The sequence below is a fragment of the Emericellopsis atlantica genome (assembly GCF_019669845.1).
Source record: "Emericellopsis atlantica unplaced genomic scaffold F5Z01scaffold_23, whole genome shotgun sequence".
Lineage (NCBI taxonomy): Eukaryota > Fungi > Ascomycota > Sordariomycetes > Hypocreales > Bionectriaceae > Emericellopsis > Emericellopsis atlantica.
In genome coordinates, this window is record NW_025764725.1 from 334,924 (window position 1) to 349,434 (window position 14,511).

Below are 14,511 nucleotides of genomic sequence, written 5' to 3' on the forward strand. Positions count from 1 at the left end.
GTATGTTGGTGTGATGTTTAGTCGTGTGTGGGTGTGGTGTTGAGTTGTGTGTGGTGTTGAGTTGTGTGTGGTGTTGAGTTGTGTCAATCGTGTGTGGTGTTGAGTCGTGTGTGGTGTTGAGTTGTGTGTGGTGTTGAGTTGTGTGTGGTGTTGAGTCGTGTGTGGTGTTGAGTCGTGTGTGGTGTTGGGTCGTAATGATGTGGTGTTTGGTCGTGTGGTGTTTGCTCGTGATGATGTGGTGTTTGATGATGTGTTTTGGCGTTTGATGATGTGTTTTGGCGTTTGATGATGTGTTTTGGTGTTTGATGATGTGTTTTGGTCGTGTGGTGTTTTGGTCGTGTGGTGTTTTGGTCGTGTGGTGTTTTGGTCGTGTGGTGTTTTGGTCGTGTGGTGTTTGATGATGTGTTTTGGTGTTTGATGATGTGTTTTGGTGTTTGATGATGTGTTTTGGTGTTTGATGATGTGTTTTGGTCGTGTGGTGATTGGTCGTGTGTTGTTTGGTCGTGTGTTGTTTGGTCGTGTGTTGTTTGGTCGTGTGTTGTTTGGTCGTGTGTTGTTTGGTTGTGTGTTGTTTGGTTGTGTGTTGTTTGGTCGTGTGGTGTTGACTGTTGGTTTCGTATTGCGTTTTCGTGCTTATCGTCCCGTGGTCGATATTATTGCGTCCCTAAGATCTGTTGGGTATGTGCGGTAGACCAAGGGTCATAGCTCGCACCCTGATCATATCCTTGACATAGTAGCATCCCTGACAATAAATGTAAATACTGGAGTCTCTCGAATTGTTTCTGTTCGCGATCCGCAGCTTCCGCAGTCTGTATATGAGAAGCTTTACACTGACTCATGTGGAACGAATAAGATGCATTATAGCCACACCATGGATACTGGAGTACGTGTTGGCCGAACCCGTGATATAGATCGCAATGAGGGTGGAATATGGGTTGCCTGTGCGGCGGCCGACATGGTTTAGTAAGAAGAGGTTGGATGCGGTCTGTCCGAGATTTGCTTCTCCTGTCGATTTCGTGAGGTGACGTTGATGACATTCCACGATGCAAGCATCGTATCAAACTGCCTTGCAGTCCATGTAGGGTTCAAGAGCTTCCGAAACTCCGAGGAAATATGCTGCTAGAATGCATCTGAGCTCAATTTTGCGATATGCGTGGGGGAGCGTCATGCTCAGTTCGGTAATGTCTCCATGTATCTTTCCGTCGATCGACCTGCAGGTTTGTTCTGAATAGAGATGTTAGGGGCTTGAATACATGTGATAATTTGACCAGCTAACACAAGTGCGAATATGACGAGCTGTTTGCAATACTGACCAGTGACTTGATGAGACACGTTGCGTACCATCGGTTTGGTTACTTGGCGGATGTGTCCAAATGTGTTCAATGGCTGGCTTGTTGAAGAGATATCCTTATGGTAGTTCGTTCGCAGCGTATCTTACTCGAGTTGACGGAGATCCGAACTCCTGAGCCTGTGACTGGCACAGTGATGATTCACTGATCGAGCTGGATCCGGCGTGATAAGCTTTTTTTGAGTGAGCAGATCAAGAACTGCCAGGCCACAGACCGGCAAACGCAGCTGAATCTCGTAGTCAGAATTCATGCATTTCTTCACGAAAGCCCCAAGCCCTCTGCCATCTCGACATGAGACTTTCGGCCATCTTGCGAGCAGTCATTGGACTTGGGGGGTTCGTTCTTAGCTGTCTTTGCCATAAATCCGAGGAATCAAACAGCATCTTTGAGCTCTGGCGCGCTGTAAGTCGTCCAAGTCGGATTCCGTTGCGTGTTTTGGCTCCGCAGGAGCGTGTAGTCCAGCGATCTCTGACCCCAAATTGCTACAGAACCGGGGTCTTCTTGAATAACTTAACTAGCTGCTGGGGATTTGATTTGGTAGGAGGCATCGTCGACAAAGCTTGGGTTTCTTGATGGAATGCAGGCTCAGGAAGCAGGACTCAATGGGAAAGCCCTGGCTTGCTCTTTTGATTGTCGTCATTGTTTTTGCGGACACGGTGCCTCTCGTGGTGATGAAGATATGCGATTCGATGTTGACAATGTCGGGGGACGAGGGATCCGAACGGAATGCTCGGCGAAGTAATGGAGGACAGAAAACTACCACTCGGTAATGACTCAAAGCTCGATAATCTTGTCTGTCAGAAAGTCGAAAAGCGTTGCTAGCGAATTTGGTCTTCGGAAGCGAAGAAAGTCTTGGTGACCTTTTGGGGCGATGAGCTTGAGCCGCTGTGTGTTTGATCTTGAAAAGAAGCCGGGGATGAATATCGCGTTCCGAGTGCTGGTTGAGTATGGCTGAGGTCAAGTCCACGATCCCAATTGAAGAGTGGCTCATGTGCATGTCAGCTGGTCCTCAGATGTAGTATGTTGGCGTAGGTAGGTAGTAGGTTCCGCAGACCACGACCACGTGACGCTTGATAGCCCCATGACCCATGCGTGTCGCAAGTTCGCAACTCGCAAGTAGAAGTCAGGACCTCCCGTTAGTCCAATATCATCCGTCTCGGCGCTCTATACGTCCAAATGTGAGTGAGACAGGCGTGCACTTCGGCGGCTGTGGGGTGTCAATCGTGATCATTACTTGCATTCGTTCATTGGTCATACCGAGCAGTCGACAGAAGTTCGCGTGATTCCTGCCAAGGATTGGCTTGGTGAGCCCGCCAACGGCCATGTCGGTTATGCTGACCTTGTCAAACGTGAAGGTGCCCATCTTGAAGCTTCCAACAGCCATCGCGCGTGTGTCGGCGGGCACATGGCTTGACCAATGCATCCACATGGGAAGTGTGCGTCGCTCCTTTACACCTCCCCTGCCGATCCGGTTCTTTGTCAGTTGAAGAGCCCAAGTGAAACTGGCAAATAACGTCAGAAAGGAGAGCGCTTAACTGTTGCTGCAACTCACGCTTCCGAATCATCGTGCTACGTTAAGCCTTTTTGCGACTAGCCGACTCACATGGTAGAGCCAAATTCAATGCTATTCCCTGTCAGCTACATCTCAAATAAAAACGGACAGCAGACTCGGAGGTCTCAGCGCTCACGATGAGGGTCGCGGCCAGCAGACTCGGAGGTCTCAGCGCTCACGATGAGGGTCGTGGCCAGCAGACTCGGAGGTCTCAGCGCTCACGATGAGGATCGCGGCCAGCAGACTCGTAGGATCCTTTTCCCAACGCTGTAGCTTAATTAATGACGAGGTCTCGGGATTTTCTGTCCATGACGCATCAGATTGATGAAGCGACTCGAGCCTGTCAACCATGTGAAGTGTGATCGGCTAAGGTTCTGTTTCGATAGTAAATGCTGCCTTCTGTTGGCTTGAGAACAAACCGATGATTTTGACGGCCGGATGAATCTCGTTCTCGTAATCGAAATCATCGACGTCCGGGCATTGATCGCCCTCATACCGCAGACCACCCGGCTGATGAGGGCTCCACCATACGACGTGTGACTTGTAGTATGTCGCCCATTTCTTCTTGTCCAGGTCAGAAGCAGTAAACGCTACCATTTTGCTCCGTGCAGTAGCTTCTTGGGCTGTGAGAGAAGCCACGTCTTTGCTCTCAAGGTCTTTGTACTGCTTGACTTTTTGAAATGCTGCCAACTTTTCCTGATGCTTGTTTTGAGGGAGTTTGCAGTTCTTTTTGAGATCCGATTTCATCTTCTTGGCTGTATCTGAGGCCTTCCACTCTAAGGTGCCGACAGTTTGGCGCCTACTAGCCTGTTGTTTTGCAGCATCCCTTGGGCCGCTGATGTTTGCAATATGCTGGCGATACAGTCGCTGGCCAGCCTCAGACTCTTTGAAAGCGTCCGATGACAAGGTCTCCCGAGCGCGCTTGGAGAATTGCTGGATGATCCAGCGGACAAAGCTCCCATCGTCAGCCTTGAGCTCCCAGGTAGGGTTCTTGCGCAACGTTGGCTCGAACACATCTCGAACGACCTTTTCAGATGTCATCTGTCCACTCCGCTTTTCAATGCCTCGTAGGGACTTCGCTATGTCAAACTGACTGCCCACGAACTTGTTGGCTCTTGAGGGTCTCCGGGTTGCCTCGCGCATGAAGTATGCAGAATGGTCGGCATCAAGTTGCAACCCAGCCATCTCGGCGACAGCGTTCCACATGAGGTCATGAAACGCTCGAACGTCTTGACCAACGGCGGGATAGAGAAAATGCTGGCTGTGATGTGATATGAAGAAAAGGTGCCGAATAGTCTTCGTCTGGATGCACCTGATGATCTTGAATGAAGGGCGTTGCCCAAAGACTCTTGCGCCTAGGCTGGGCTTCCCGAGGATCTCTACACTTTCAAGACCTTCCATATCGATCATGAGATTTTCGTCAATGTTGTCGTTGCCAATTGCCATGATGATTTTCGACCCCTTATTGAGCCATTGGTTGAAGTCATGGCAAACGTCCTGGATCAAGGGCCAGTTGGGACCGACCGTGTCAGCCCACTGGACGCCGTGTTCCTTGTAATGGGCTCGAATTGGGAGCCGATTCTGCGTACGGATGAGCTCGCTGTTCCCGAATTTCTTCGACTGGGCTCTCAAACATGGGTTCGATGGATCCAACACCGAACCCCATAGGTTCGTGGACGAGCGGAATGTCGGATAGTTCCAATTCATGGTCAGAACCGCATTTCGAGGCCCACTGGGCTTGGACATGGTACTGGGAGTGACCTTGCCCTCCGAGAACTGCTCGATATCAGATGTAATCGACTTCTATTTTTCGTCGATTTCAACATCGTGTGAAACCCAATCGATGGTTGCTCCAAGCTGAGTGCTTGTGGCAGTTGTGGACTTTTGTCGCCACTCGTTGTTGGACCTGCACTGTTCAAGAAATTGCTCTAGGTCTTGGGCAAGCGGACCGAGCTCGAAGAGAGAGAGAAAGATGTGGCTCCATGGGGCCTCGGAATTGGAAGCGCTGAGCCAGCTCAGGACCAGCTCTTTTGACTGTGTTAGAGTATATGGCTCTTCAGACAGCTCGCTTTCTGTCCCGACATTGCCTTCGACGAGTAGAGGCTCGGGCGCTTCTATGGTACCGTCGAAAATAAGGGCCTCCCGGAATTCGACGTCTTCCTCATCCGCTTGATCGACGTCTGCCAATTCGCTTCTAGGCGTCGCACTGTCAAGGCTCTTGCATTGCTTCTTGACTTCGGAAAAAGCTTCAAGAGAAATCTGTCTCTTGTTTGAGGAGGGATTTGGTGGGATAAGTGACTTCCTCATCGTGACTACTGAAGTGCCTCGAAAAGGCAAAAGGTCGTTGTTGGACGGCGTGTCAAGTATCACGATAGAAGCAGTGTCTCTTGATGTAAGATGGAAAGATTATTCTGCTTGGGCAGGATCTTCTACCATGTGTGTCTAAGAACGAGACTTTCCCCCCTCTTTGTCTTTATGTCGTCGATGGAGGAAGGAACTCCTCCCACAGCCAGGAAACGGGCACTGTCAACGGAAGGTGTGAACGTGATGTTGCTCCACTAGCCACATCTCAGCTCGGCTCGGCTGGTGGCTGAACATGTTCATAGGTAGAGAAATACAGCAGGGACAAATTTCATATTGTAGGTATCAAGATGATTAGTACCTCCCTATCTTACAAAGGTATTCAAGTAAGTATTTGCTCCATGTTGCTAACTTGCTTGGCCTATGGATCGGCTCTCGACGCAGCAAAACACATAGAATTGACAGCACCCAACGCGCAGGGAGTGTGAGATAACAGAGACTTCTTCTGATACCCTGTGAATGCAGTCCTTTTATCATATTCCATGTGCACTGAAAGGGTCCAATGAAGAAACTATTGCACAACATACCTAGGCTTAAATTTGTCGGTATCGTCTTTCTCTTGATAATATGAAATAGCATGTGCGACAAAGACATAAGAGGTAAATGGCCAGGTCTTTCTTGCCGGAATCGAGGGACTGCGTCTTCAGCACGGGTGCACTCACTCCCTCTCAAAATTTCATGTTGCGAGGCGCTCACTTCATGCTCACAGTGGAGAAAGCGAATACAAGAGCCGAGAGCGCAAAGAGCATAGCATGCAGAATGGCGATATAGTGTTAACCATCGTGTGTTGACCATCGTGTGTTGACTATCGTGTTGACTATCGTGTTGACTATCGTGTTGACTATCGTGTTAACCATCGTGTTGACCGTCGTGTTGACCATCGTGTTGACCAGGGGGCTGGCTAGGCTGAAGGGTGAAGAGTGAAGGTTGTGGGTTGTGACTGTAGTTCGAAAGCCTAGAGTTTAACGTGGCCTGACGTTCAAGAGGATCTGGAGCACGCTATAGTCTTTATAACTTGACACTCTTCCAACAACAGGTGATGTGGCCGAGTGGTTAGGCGCTACCAAGTTTGATAGAGGCAGTCCCGACTCCCCAGCAGCCGCAGCAGTTCCCGACTCCCCAGCATCAGACGCACGCGGTAGTAACCCGGGTTCGAACCCCGGCATCGCCATTCTTTTTGGAGATCTTTTGAACATACTTTATTTATAGGTTATGTTATCTATAGAGCTATATCCCTTACGGTCTTAGCTAGTTACAGGGCTAGTCTTATATATTTTTAAGTATTAGTTTATAATTTATATATAGAATTATTTAACTATATAAAATACCCTATACTTATATATAATATATATAAGAAATATACTTTATTTACTTTTACCCCTTTAATTTTTATTATTATTATTATATTAGTTTTATTTATAAAAAATAATATATATGTAGTCTTTATTATTAAATATAGAATTAATAATAATAAGTATCATAATAACTTAAATATATATATATTTAGCTTATTATATAATCTTTAAGTTATTAATATTTTAATTTTAAAAAAATATATAAATATAGTAAGAGTAGCTATTATATCCCTTATAGCTTAATTATTACTTACTATAGCCTATTAACTCTTATCCCTTATAACTAGCTATAGCTACTACTAGTTTAAAGCTCTAAAGCGCGTTATAAACTTATAGTTACTATTTATTTACTTACTTAAGCGGTAGAGGGGTACTTTTAAACATAGACCACGGGTATTATAGTGCTCGTGAAACATTTCACGCGAATAAATAGTCCTTCACGAGATCGACTCTTATAGGAAAGAGCTTGAGTAGATATTGCGGATCTTTCGAGGGAGGATTAGGGGTAGGAAGGATGTTTGTAACTTGCCCTCCCCCGCTACGGTACTTAGTACTTACAGTAGGCAGTAGGGCCTTGTGTTACGACAATCCATACCAGGTACTAAGGTACAAGCAGGGAGGTAGACTCAACAAGGGCTATCACGTGAACAAGCCCTGCACAGCTACTACTTGGATTCTGGTCCTCACAATAGTTCCCCTCTCTTCTCTTCACTTCAACGAGCTTGCCAACCGCCGACGTAAGTCTTGAATCTCAACGAACCCCTCGTCTTCCGTTTCTCATGAACATCTGCGTTGCATGATTTACCATTGTTTTCCTCCCTATTCCCTTTTCCTTCCTATTCCTGTTCCTGTGCGCATGCCGTCTTTGTCAACTACAGCCCTCAGCGACTCGCGCAAGTGAGGTTCCTGTTATTGACTTTGGTTGCTGTGCAATGCTTCTCGAGCTCAACCCTTGACACTGAACTCATCACTGTGCATAACACACGTTCTTCGAAAGCATTCTAGCTCGTGTATTTCTTGCTGCTATCCTAACATTTCATACATTATGTGGCCTCTGCCTCTTGTTTCACTTCCACGTCCGGGTGGCAGCACGCTGCATCTGGAATGTTTTCACCGTCTTCTCGCAAGATCTCCCCCCTTTCTGAAGCCCTGATATCAAGGCTCGGTCTCTCTCCCGTGTTCGCCCAAGTGGACGTTGATGCTGTCAGAGCGAGATCATACCGACCAGAATTCCACGACATTATTCGTGACTGCATCGCAATTGCATCAATCTTTACTACTGTCGGAATAGAATTACCAAGCTAACCTTTTAGATGAACATATACATCAATGGTGGTGGCGGAGGCGGAGGAGGAGGACGACGAGGACGACGAGGACGAGGACGAGGACGAGGAGGAGGACGAGGACGCGTCGGGGACGGCGGGCCTCCGTCCAACGTAAGTGTCGTCTTTGCATCATGATGGTTGAAACTGTCTAACAAATTCAAAGCGTGAGATTCAACGCCTGCGCCGGGCGGCAGAGCGGGCGGCCGCCCGTTTAGGGCAGGCTTTGGAGCAGCAGCAGCAGCCGTTCCCGACTCCCCAGCAGCCGCAGCAGTCCCCGGCTCCCCAGCAGCCGCAGCAGTTCCCGACTCCCCAGCAGCCGCAGCAGTCCCCGGCTCCCCAGCAGCCGCAGCAGTCCCCGGCTCCCCAGCAGCCGCAGCAGTTCCCGGCTCCCCAGCAGCCGCAGCAGTTCCCGGCTCCCCAGCAGCCGCAGCAGTCCCCGGCTCCCCAGCAGCCGCAGCAGTCCCCGGCTCCCCAGCAGCCGCAGCAGTTCCCGACTCCCCAGCAGCCGCAGCAGTTCCCGACTCCCCAGCAGCAGCAGCAGCAGTTCCCGACTCCCCAGCAGCAGCAGCCGCGGCAGTTCCCGGCTCCCCAGCAGCAGCCGCAGCAGTCCCCGACTCCCCAGCAGCCGCAGCAGAATCGGTGGAAGTGGGGTGAGGAGGAGGGGGAAAAGGGGGAGGAAAACGAGGGGGAGAGGCTAAACCCTCGAGCCCTCCAGCTCCTTTCCCGGCCCGACATCGACATGGACCGTTCTTAGTCACGTTCGGGAGGAGGGGGGCGGTGGCGGGGGGAGCGTCCGACGGACGCTCCCACCCCTCCTATCAAATACAATCTTTGCTACATCTTGACGAGCACGTACGTGAGGTGCTCTTTCTATGTGATATGATTCCATGTGACATGTGACACGTCTACTGCCTGCCCATCCTGTCCCAAAACGATGAATGCAAAAATAGGAATTGACCCAAAACTCCAGTAGTCTACCTTAGACAAGTCTAGACAAGGTTGGGTCCCTGTCGAGTTGTGGTGCAATGTTTACATTACCCCTTTCCACATTCTAGGCCAGAAAGGAGTATGCGAACTGTACAAACATTTGAATATAACTCAACACTTCATTTCTGTTCAAACAAAGACAACACAAAGCAAATTTAGTACCCAAGACCTGAAATGGATCCTTCTTTTCGAGACTGCTCGGCAACAGACGGCCCTCATTGGGCCGGAGCTCTTGCGATGGCTACGCTCCTTCCTTTACAGAATTCAAGGCAAGAACTAGGAAAGAAGCCCCCAGAATGACCCGATGAACGGAGCAGTTGAAATCTTCAGTTTCATGAAGCTGTGTTTCTCTTCTAAAGTAACAAATACCAGCCTTGGCCCAGACGTCGCGACAATTCACCAGAAAGCACAAGATCTCTCATACCCAAACACAGTCACGATGACACAGCAAGGTGATATTACCAACTGTTTCACAGGCAAGGCCTCTGTCCCGAGTGGCTCTGCTCCGCCTCCGTCTTCATCGGCCGGGCCAGATCGCAGAACCTCTGCAACTTCACAACGCCCCAAGGGCACCGAGAGCAAACCAGCTCTAAAAAAGAGATCACACACAGGCGCTGTGGTCCCAAAACCAAAGAAACAGCGTACAAGTCAAGACATCAGGTCTTTTATGGGTGCCAGCATTCATCAAGGGCAAACGACGCCGCCCACGCCTCAAGACGTGGAGACTACGGAGGAGGCTGAAATTGAGCCCAATCCTGAAAGTAAGGATCGGACAGCCACCAAGATTGAAGAAAAGTTTGCTGCCTTGGTTGTCGACGGTGCTCTACAAACTCAGAGATCAGGCGACGACGAGAATGAGGTCCCTGAAGAACAGGTGGACACGAACACCTCCGCGAGAGACGAAACGACGACTCGCACAAGTATTTGCTCCTCAGCTGGAGCCACAAAAGATGACAATTGGAGTGAAGCACTCCTTTCGGCATTTGAACTCGCAAGCCACGAAGACAGTCTCAGACAATTCTTCTGGCAATGTCAAACAGACATTGAATGGCGCGGCAGCAGGGATCCGACCTGCTTACCGGAGCTTCTCACGTCGGAAAACCAATGGGTTTCTGTTGATAAAGCCCTGGATGTGGAATGGGCTGCCTTCTGCGATAAGATTTCGGCGTTGTCAGAGGGTCATGTGCAGCCAGCCACAATGACCAAGCCCAGCGGACGGCGAGCATCCGTCTTGACAGTCAATTGGCACTATCCGACATGGCGCACACGCAAAGCCCATTTCGGGTGCGTACTTGATAGTACCAACCCGTCCATGCGTGCCCAGTCGAAAAGGTACTTTCTGATGGACTCCGTCCGTACCCAAAACAGGGTGCCACTGCGCGAGCCATTCGTCAATAGTGGCGTCAAATGGGCGCAAACATATGCCAATTGGCCGGAGATTGAAGAGGCATGTCTGCAGCTCAACCGATGGCTGAACCAGTCTTCAAAGGTTATTCTCACCGTGGGCAAAGAGAATTTCGACTCTCTAGAGGGGATTGTCGATACAAGAGGACTTGAAGTCATCGAGATCAAGTCAAAGAACCTACAGGGCCCGTTGGTTTTCGGCAGCCGTCCCTCGTTCAAAATTTTGAAGTGCCAGGAGACTCAGATCATTCGTCATGTGGTCTTTGCCTCACACCACAGCCAGCACTTTTATTATCCCCTGGTCCAAGACAACGTACGTGCTTTCCATGACTTGCTCTGGAATGGCGTTGCGGAACTGGCAGGCTTGCAGCCTGACCAAAATCACATGGCGTACTTCACTCGACAAGGCCGTTGTAAAACCAACTCCCCCCACTTTCAATGGAAAGGGAGTCTGCTTGACGTGGCCTTGAACCTCCGTCACGTTGAGAAAACGTCAGGTGTGCTGATGTCGGAGAACGTTGTCCGGAAGATTTTTGCCTCCGTGATCAACAAAAACCCGCAATGGGGGGGGATGAAGGACGAAACGGGCAGTTTCTTGAAATTCATTATCAAAGAATGGAGTCGAAAAGCTGCAGAAGTTCGCAAAGATCCCGAGTGGAGAAAAACTGTCGCATATGAGGCTATGTACAACAGCCACATGGACAATCTGACTCGGCCGAAAGACCCCGAGAAGACGAAGGTGGCGACACTGAAGCGGGCAGCAAAGCGCGAATCACCAGAGTGGCAGGCATCTGCAGTCGCAAAAAAGGCTGAGATCGCACGGCAACGAGGTTCCCAGTTGCCTCGTGGCAAGGATAGTCAAAAGATTGCTGCAATAAAGAGGACCAAGCAATATAATGACTTGGTGGCAATGACAGAAGATCAGGCCAAGGCTAAATGGGGTCCCCAAGCGAAGCTAGCTCGGGAGAAGGCTCTTGACTTGGACAACCTCGCCCAGAACAAAGCCCGGTGGCGAAGTTGGCAAAGATCCCACGTAGTGTGGTGGGCTGAGTACCAGCATGGTCTTCATTATGAAGGAGACCGGAGCGAAGGGCGTGATGCGTTCGACCACGCTGGAGAAGAGCATCCGCAACTCCGACTTGTTGGCATCTTCACACAGGAGGAGAAGGACGGTTTTGTCCACGATGACGGCCTCACTGAGGAGGACCGGGCGGCCATCGACGAGAAGGTTGAGGCCGTTGTTCCTGTTGACTGCGAGTTGTAACATGGCAAATGGTACCTCCCGGGGAGCGAGCGCTTAGACCGTTGCGTCTGCTGGCCGCGACCTGCATCGTGATTCGTGAGCGTTGAGACCGTTGCGTCTGCTGGCCGCGACCTGCATCGTGATTCGTGAGCGTCAAGACCGTTGCGTCTACTGGCCGCGATCTAACACGAGCGCTGAAACGATTACGTCTGCCGTTCGTGATCGTGTCTGATATGGCTGACCATGTGTAGGTATCGAGATTATTACGTGAACAGTTCAGTCTCGAAAAGAACCAAGCGGTGGACCATTCCAAATCTTCGACCTTCTACCTCCGCATTTTAAAGACATTGGCAAGACCACGAAACCGTGGGCCGTTTTGACAGGGAAGTGTGAAGACTATACGGAGGATTCAAGACGATGTGGATGTGAGGAGACGGGGCGCTGGTTATGGCAGTTCACATGGCCGTCGTATGAGCCATCCAGCATCCACCACCACGTCGATTCCCGGTCATTAAATTGTTCCGAGAACAAAAATGAGCGTATGTATCAGGTATGCTTCGCTGTTTCCTCTCTAGAACTATGGTCCAGGCACTTATCAAGCTCCCGCACCATGAAGACTCGATCGGTGAAGAGGTATAGAAGAGCGGCATGCACCACATAACAGAGGACCGATCAACAAGTCCCCGAGTGTAGTGTTTACGCCTGTCTCCTGACTCCTGGATGCATCATATTCCTAGAGAGATGTCGCAGGAGACCTGTCGGGCACACAGAGATGCTATCGAGCTTCACCTGATCGCCTCATCTGGACTTTTCCTCGCCAATATTCTGCCTCTCTGTCGGGGTCCGGGAACCATCTGGCACACATATGAGCCATTCATCAACATGAATGACGGATTTCGACATAACGTACTCAAACGATCATGAGAACAAGACATCCATCTCTCTCAGCGCTTTATAAGACTCCAAGAACAGGATTAAGCTACTCAATCCCTCCAGATCCAAGGTCACCGAGTCTTTCACCTTTTCCTGAGATTGGAGACGAGCGTATCCACACTGCACAACTCGACGTACGGGATGACAAGGCACATCAATAGTGAAAACTTTCAACGACAACGGGCTTCTGGTAGTTCCCAACTTCCCACACTCCACCCCGGACAGCATCAGTGGACAGCACCGGAATGATGAGCACTTTACCCGCAGGAACAAAGCATACGACATCACATCAATCAAACCAATGAGTCTCAGCGTGTCTCGTATGCACTTCAACGCGAAGTGCAGGCAGGCTATGGTGGCATTGGTCACCCACCTCACAAATCCACAACAGGTCGCCACATTTAACGTTAGGACTGTCGACAAGGCCTCAGATCTGCGATCCCTCATCAGAAACGACTGAGACACCCGGCTTCCATAAGCTAACCGTTACCTAATGAAGATCGACCTGAAGCATGATTCAATGCACACCAGAGGATGTCTCCAACTCATTTGTTGTCTTTTGTTCTCTAGAATACAGCAGAGAATGGGTCCCCCTCCCAGCCGAATGTCTTTCACAAAAGTTCTTGCCAAGACGAAAGAAACGCTTGAGCCTTCGGGGAAAAAGGGGCAGAGTCTAAATTGTGGAAGCTAGATATGTCCACAGGTTTGTGGATTATTCGTCGAAAGCTGCGCTATTTGCTTACTTGATAAAAGGCTTATGAAGCCACGACCGATTCGATCACCACGACCCACGGATTCAACAGAAGGGACATTTTGCCCTGCTTCACTGCTCGACACGACCCTCAGTAAGCCAAGAAGAAAGACCGATCACAGATACGTCGGGCAAGGCAGCCGTTGGACGCAGCCGTTGGACACATTTCGAAGTGCCCACTGACACTGTAGCACGCGAGCGATGCACACAGTCCCTCCAGTTTTCATTGTCTGAAAACTTGGCTATCCGAGCATACGTCAAGCTACCAGGTTCATACGTGCAACTGAATCATCTAACTCTCTCCACCAACCGACGAGAGGCGTTCATTTGCGAATAGAGAGAGGTGGCTTTATTCAGGCCATCGCCACTCTCTGTCGTGCAGAACAGGGACGCAAGCTTGGATAGCAGTGTCTCTTAGCCTTGGAGAATCAGCCATGGAGACCGCGCAACTGTTCGATCTAATGCCTGCGTCACTGGAAGTCATTGTTCCTTCCGATACACATTACATGCCAACAAAACTTCGGGAGAGGTCGCAATCAGCTATCTTTTGCCATGTCGTCTCGATACCTCACAGTCAATCCACGACTTGTTCTCGATACTTCACAGTCAACCCAAAATTCGTTCTCGATACCTCACAGTCAACCCACGGTTCGTTCTCAATACGGTCAAATTCAAGTCCGATCAAAATGGTACTTTAGGGTCATGGCTTGGTACAAATGCATATCCTCGCTGCCTATGGCGGGGAACTCAGCTTCTGGTCCTTCGATTATGAAAGCAGCGGTTCTCTGAGAGTACCATTGCGGCCAACTTGAAAGAAGCGGCTCAAATTGAGCAGATCGGCATCCGATTTGAGAATTTCATGGATTCGATCAGAGCACAGTCTTTTTGTCTCCACGAGCCTTCAAGCGTCAAGTAGGCTCAGTCAAGCGAGGTCTGGGCCTAGGTCACCGCAAGTCAACGAGTCCATTAAGCACGAGGATGTTCTGGTTCTCTTCAACACTGACTGTCGCGGGGGAAAAACATGAACGGAGTAAGCTAAGATTAATTAGCGCAGATTCATTTTCACCGACACGCTGACTATGAGACTGCATATAGGTTCAACATCATGATTCAGTTTCGGCAGTGCCCGTGTGACAAGCAATACCACAAGCAACACCACAAGCAACACCACAAGCAACACCACAAGCAACACCACAAGCAACACCACAAGCAACACCACAAGCAACACCACAAGCAACACCACAAGCAAAA

General features: G+C 49.8%; 3 protein-coding genes and 1 non-coding gene across 4 annotated transcripts; 3 read left to right on the forward strand and 1 right to left on the reverse strand.

Annotated features, from left to right (window-relative positions):
• Nucleotides 1–3,267: 3,267 nt before the first annotated feature.
• Nucleotides 3,268–4,647, reverse strand: F5Z01DRAFT_676348 (uncharacterized protein; the record flags this gene model as incomplete). The annotated part of the gene is made up of 1 exon (XM_046265243.1): nt 3,268–4,647. The coding sequence occupies one exon, from the start codon at nt 4,645–4,647 to the stop codon at nt 3,268–3,270; it is 1,380 nt and encodes a 459-aa protein (XP_046116033.1).
• Nucleotides 4,648–6,297: 1,650 nt separating this feature from the next.
• On the forward strand, nt 6,298–6,433 carry F5Z01DRAFT_t75. The gene has a single exon. It is a non-coding gene; the product is annotated as a tRNA-OTHER (tRNA).
• A 1,513-nt stretch (nt 6,434–7,946) lies between these two features.
• F5Z01DRAFT_676349 (uncharacterized protein) lies at nt 7,947–8,696 on the forward strand (the record flags this gene model as incomplete). Its single annotated transcript, XM_046265244.1, has 3 exons — nt 7,947–8,053; nt 8,106–8,151; nt 8,205–8,696. The coding sequence occupies 3 exons, from the start codon at nt 7,947–7,949 to the stop codon at nt 8,694–8,696; spliced, it is 645 nt and encodes a 214-aa protein (XP_046116034.1).
• A 672-nt stretch (nt 8,697–9,368) lies between these two features.
• On the forward strand, nt 9,369–11,597 carry F5Z01DRAFT_691279 (uncharacterized protein; the record flags this gene model as incomplete). The annotated part of the gene is made up of 1 exon (XM_046266149.1): nt 9,369–11,597. The coding sequence occupies one exon, from the start codon at nt 9,369–9,371 to the stop codon at nt 11,595–11,597; it is 2,229 nt and encodes a 742-aa protein (XP_046116035.1).
• Between the last annotated feature and the right edge of the window lie 2,914 nt (nt 11,598–14,511).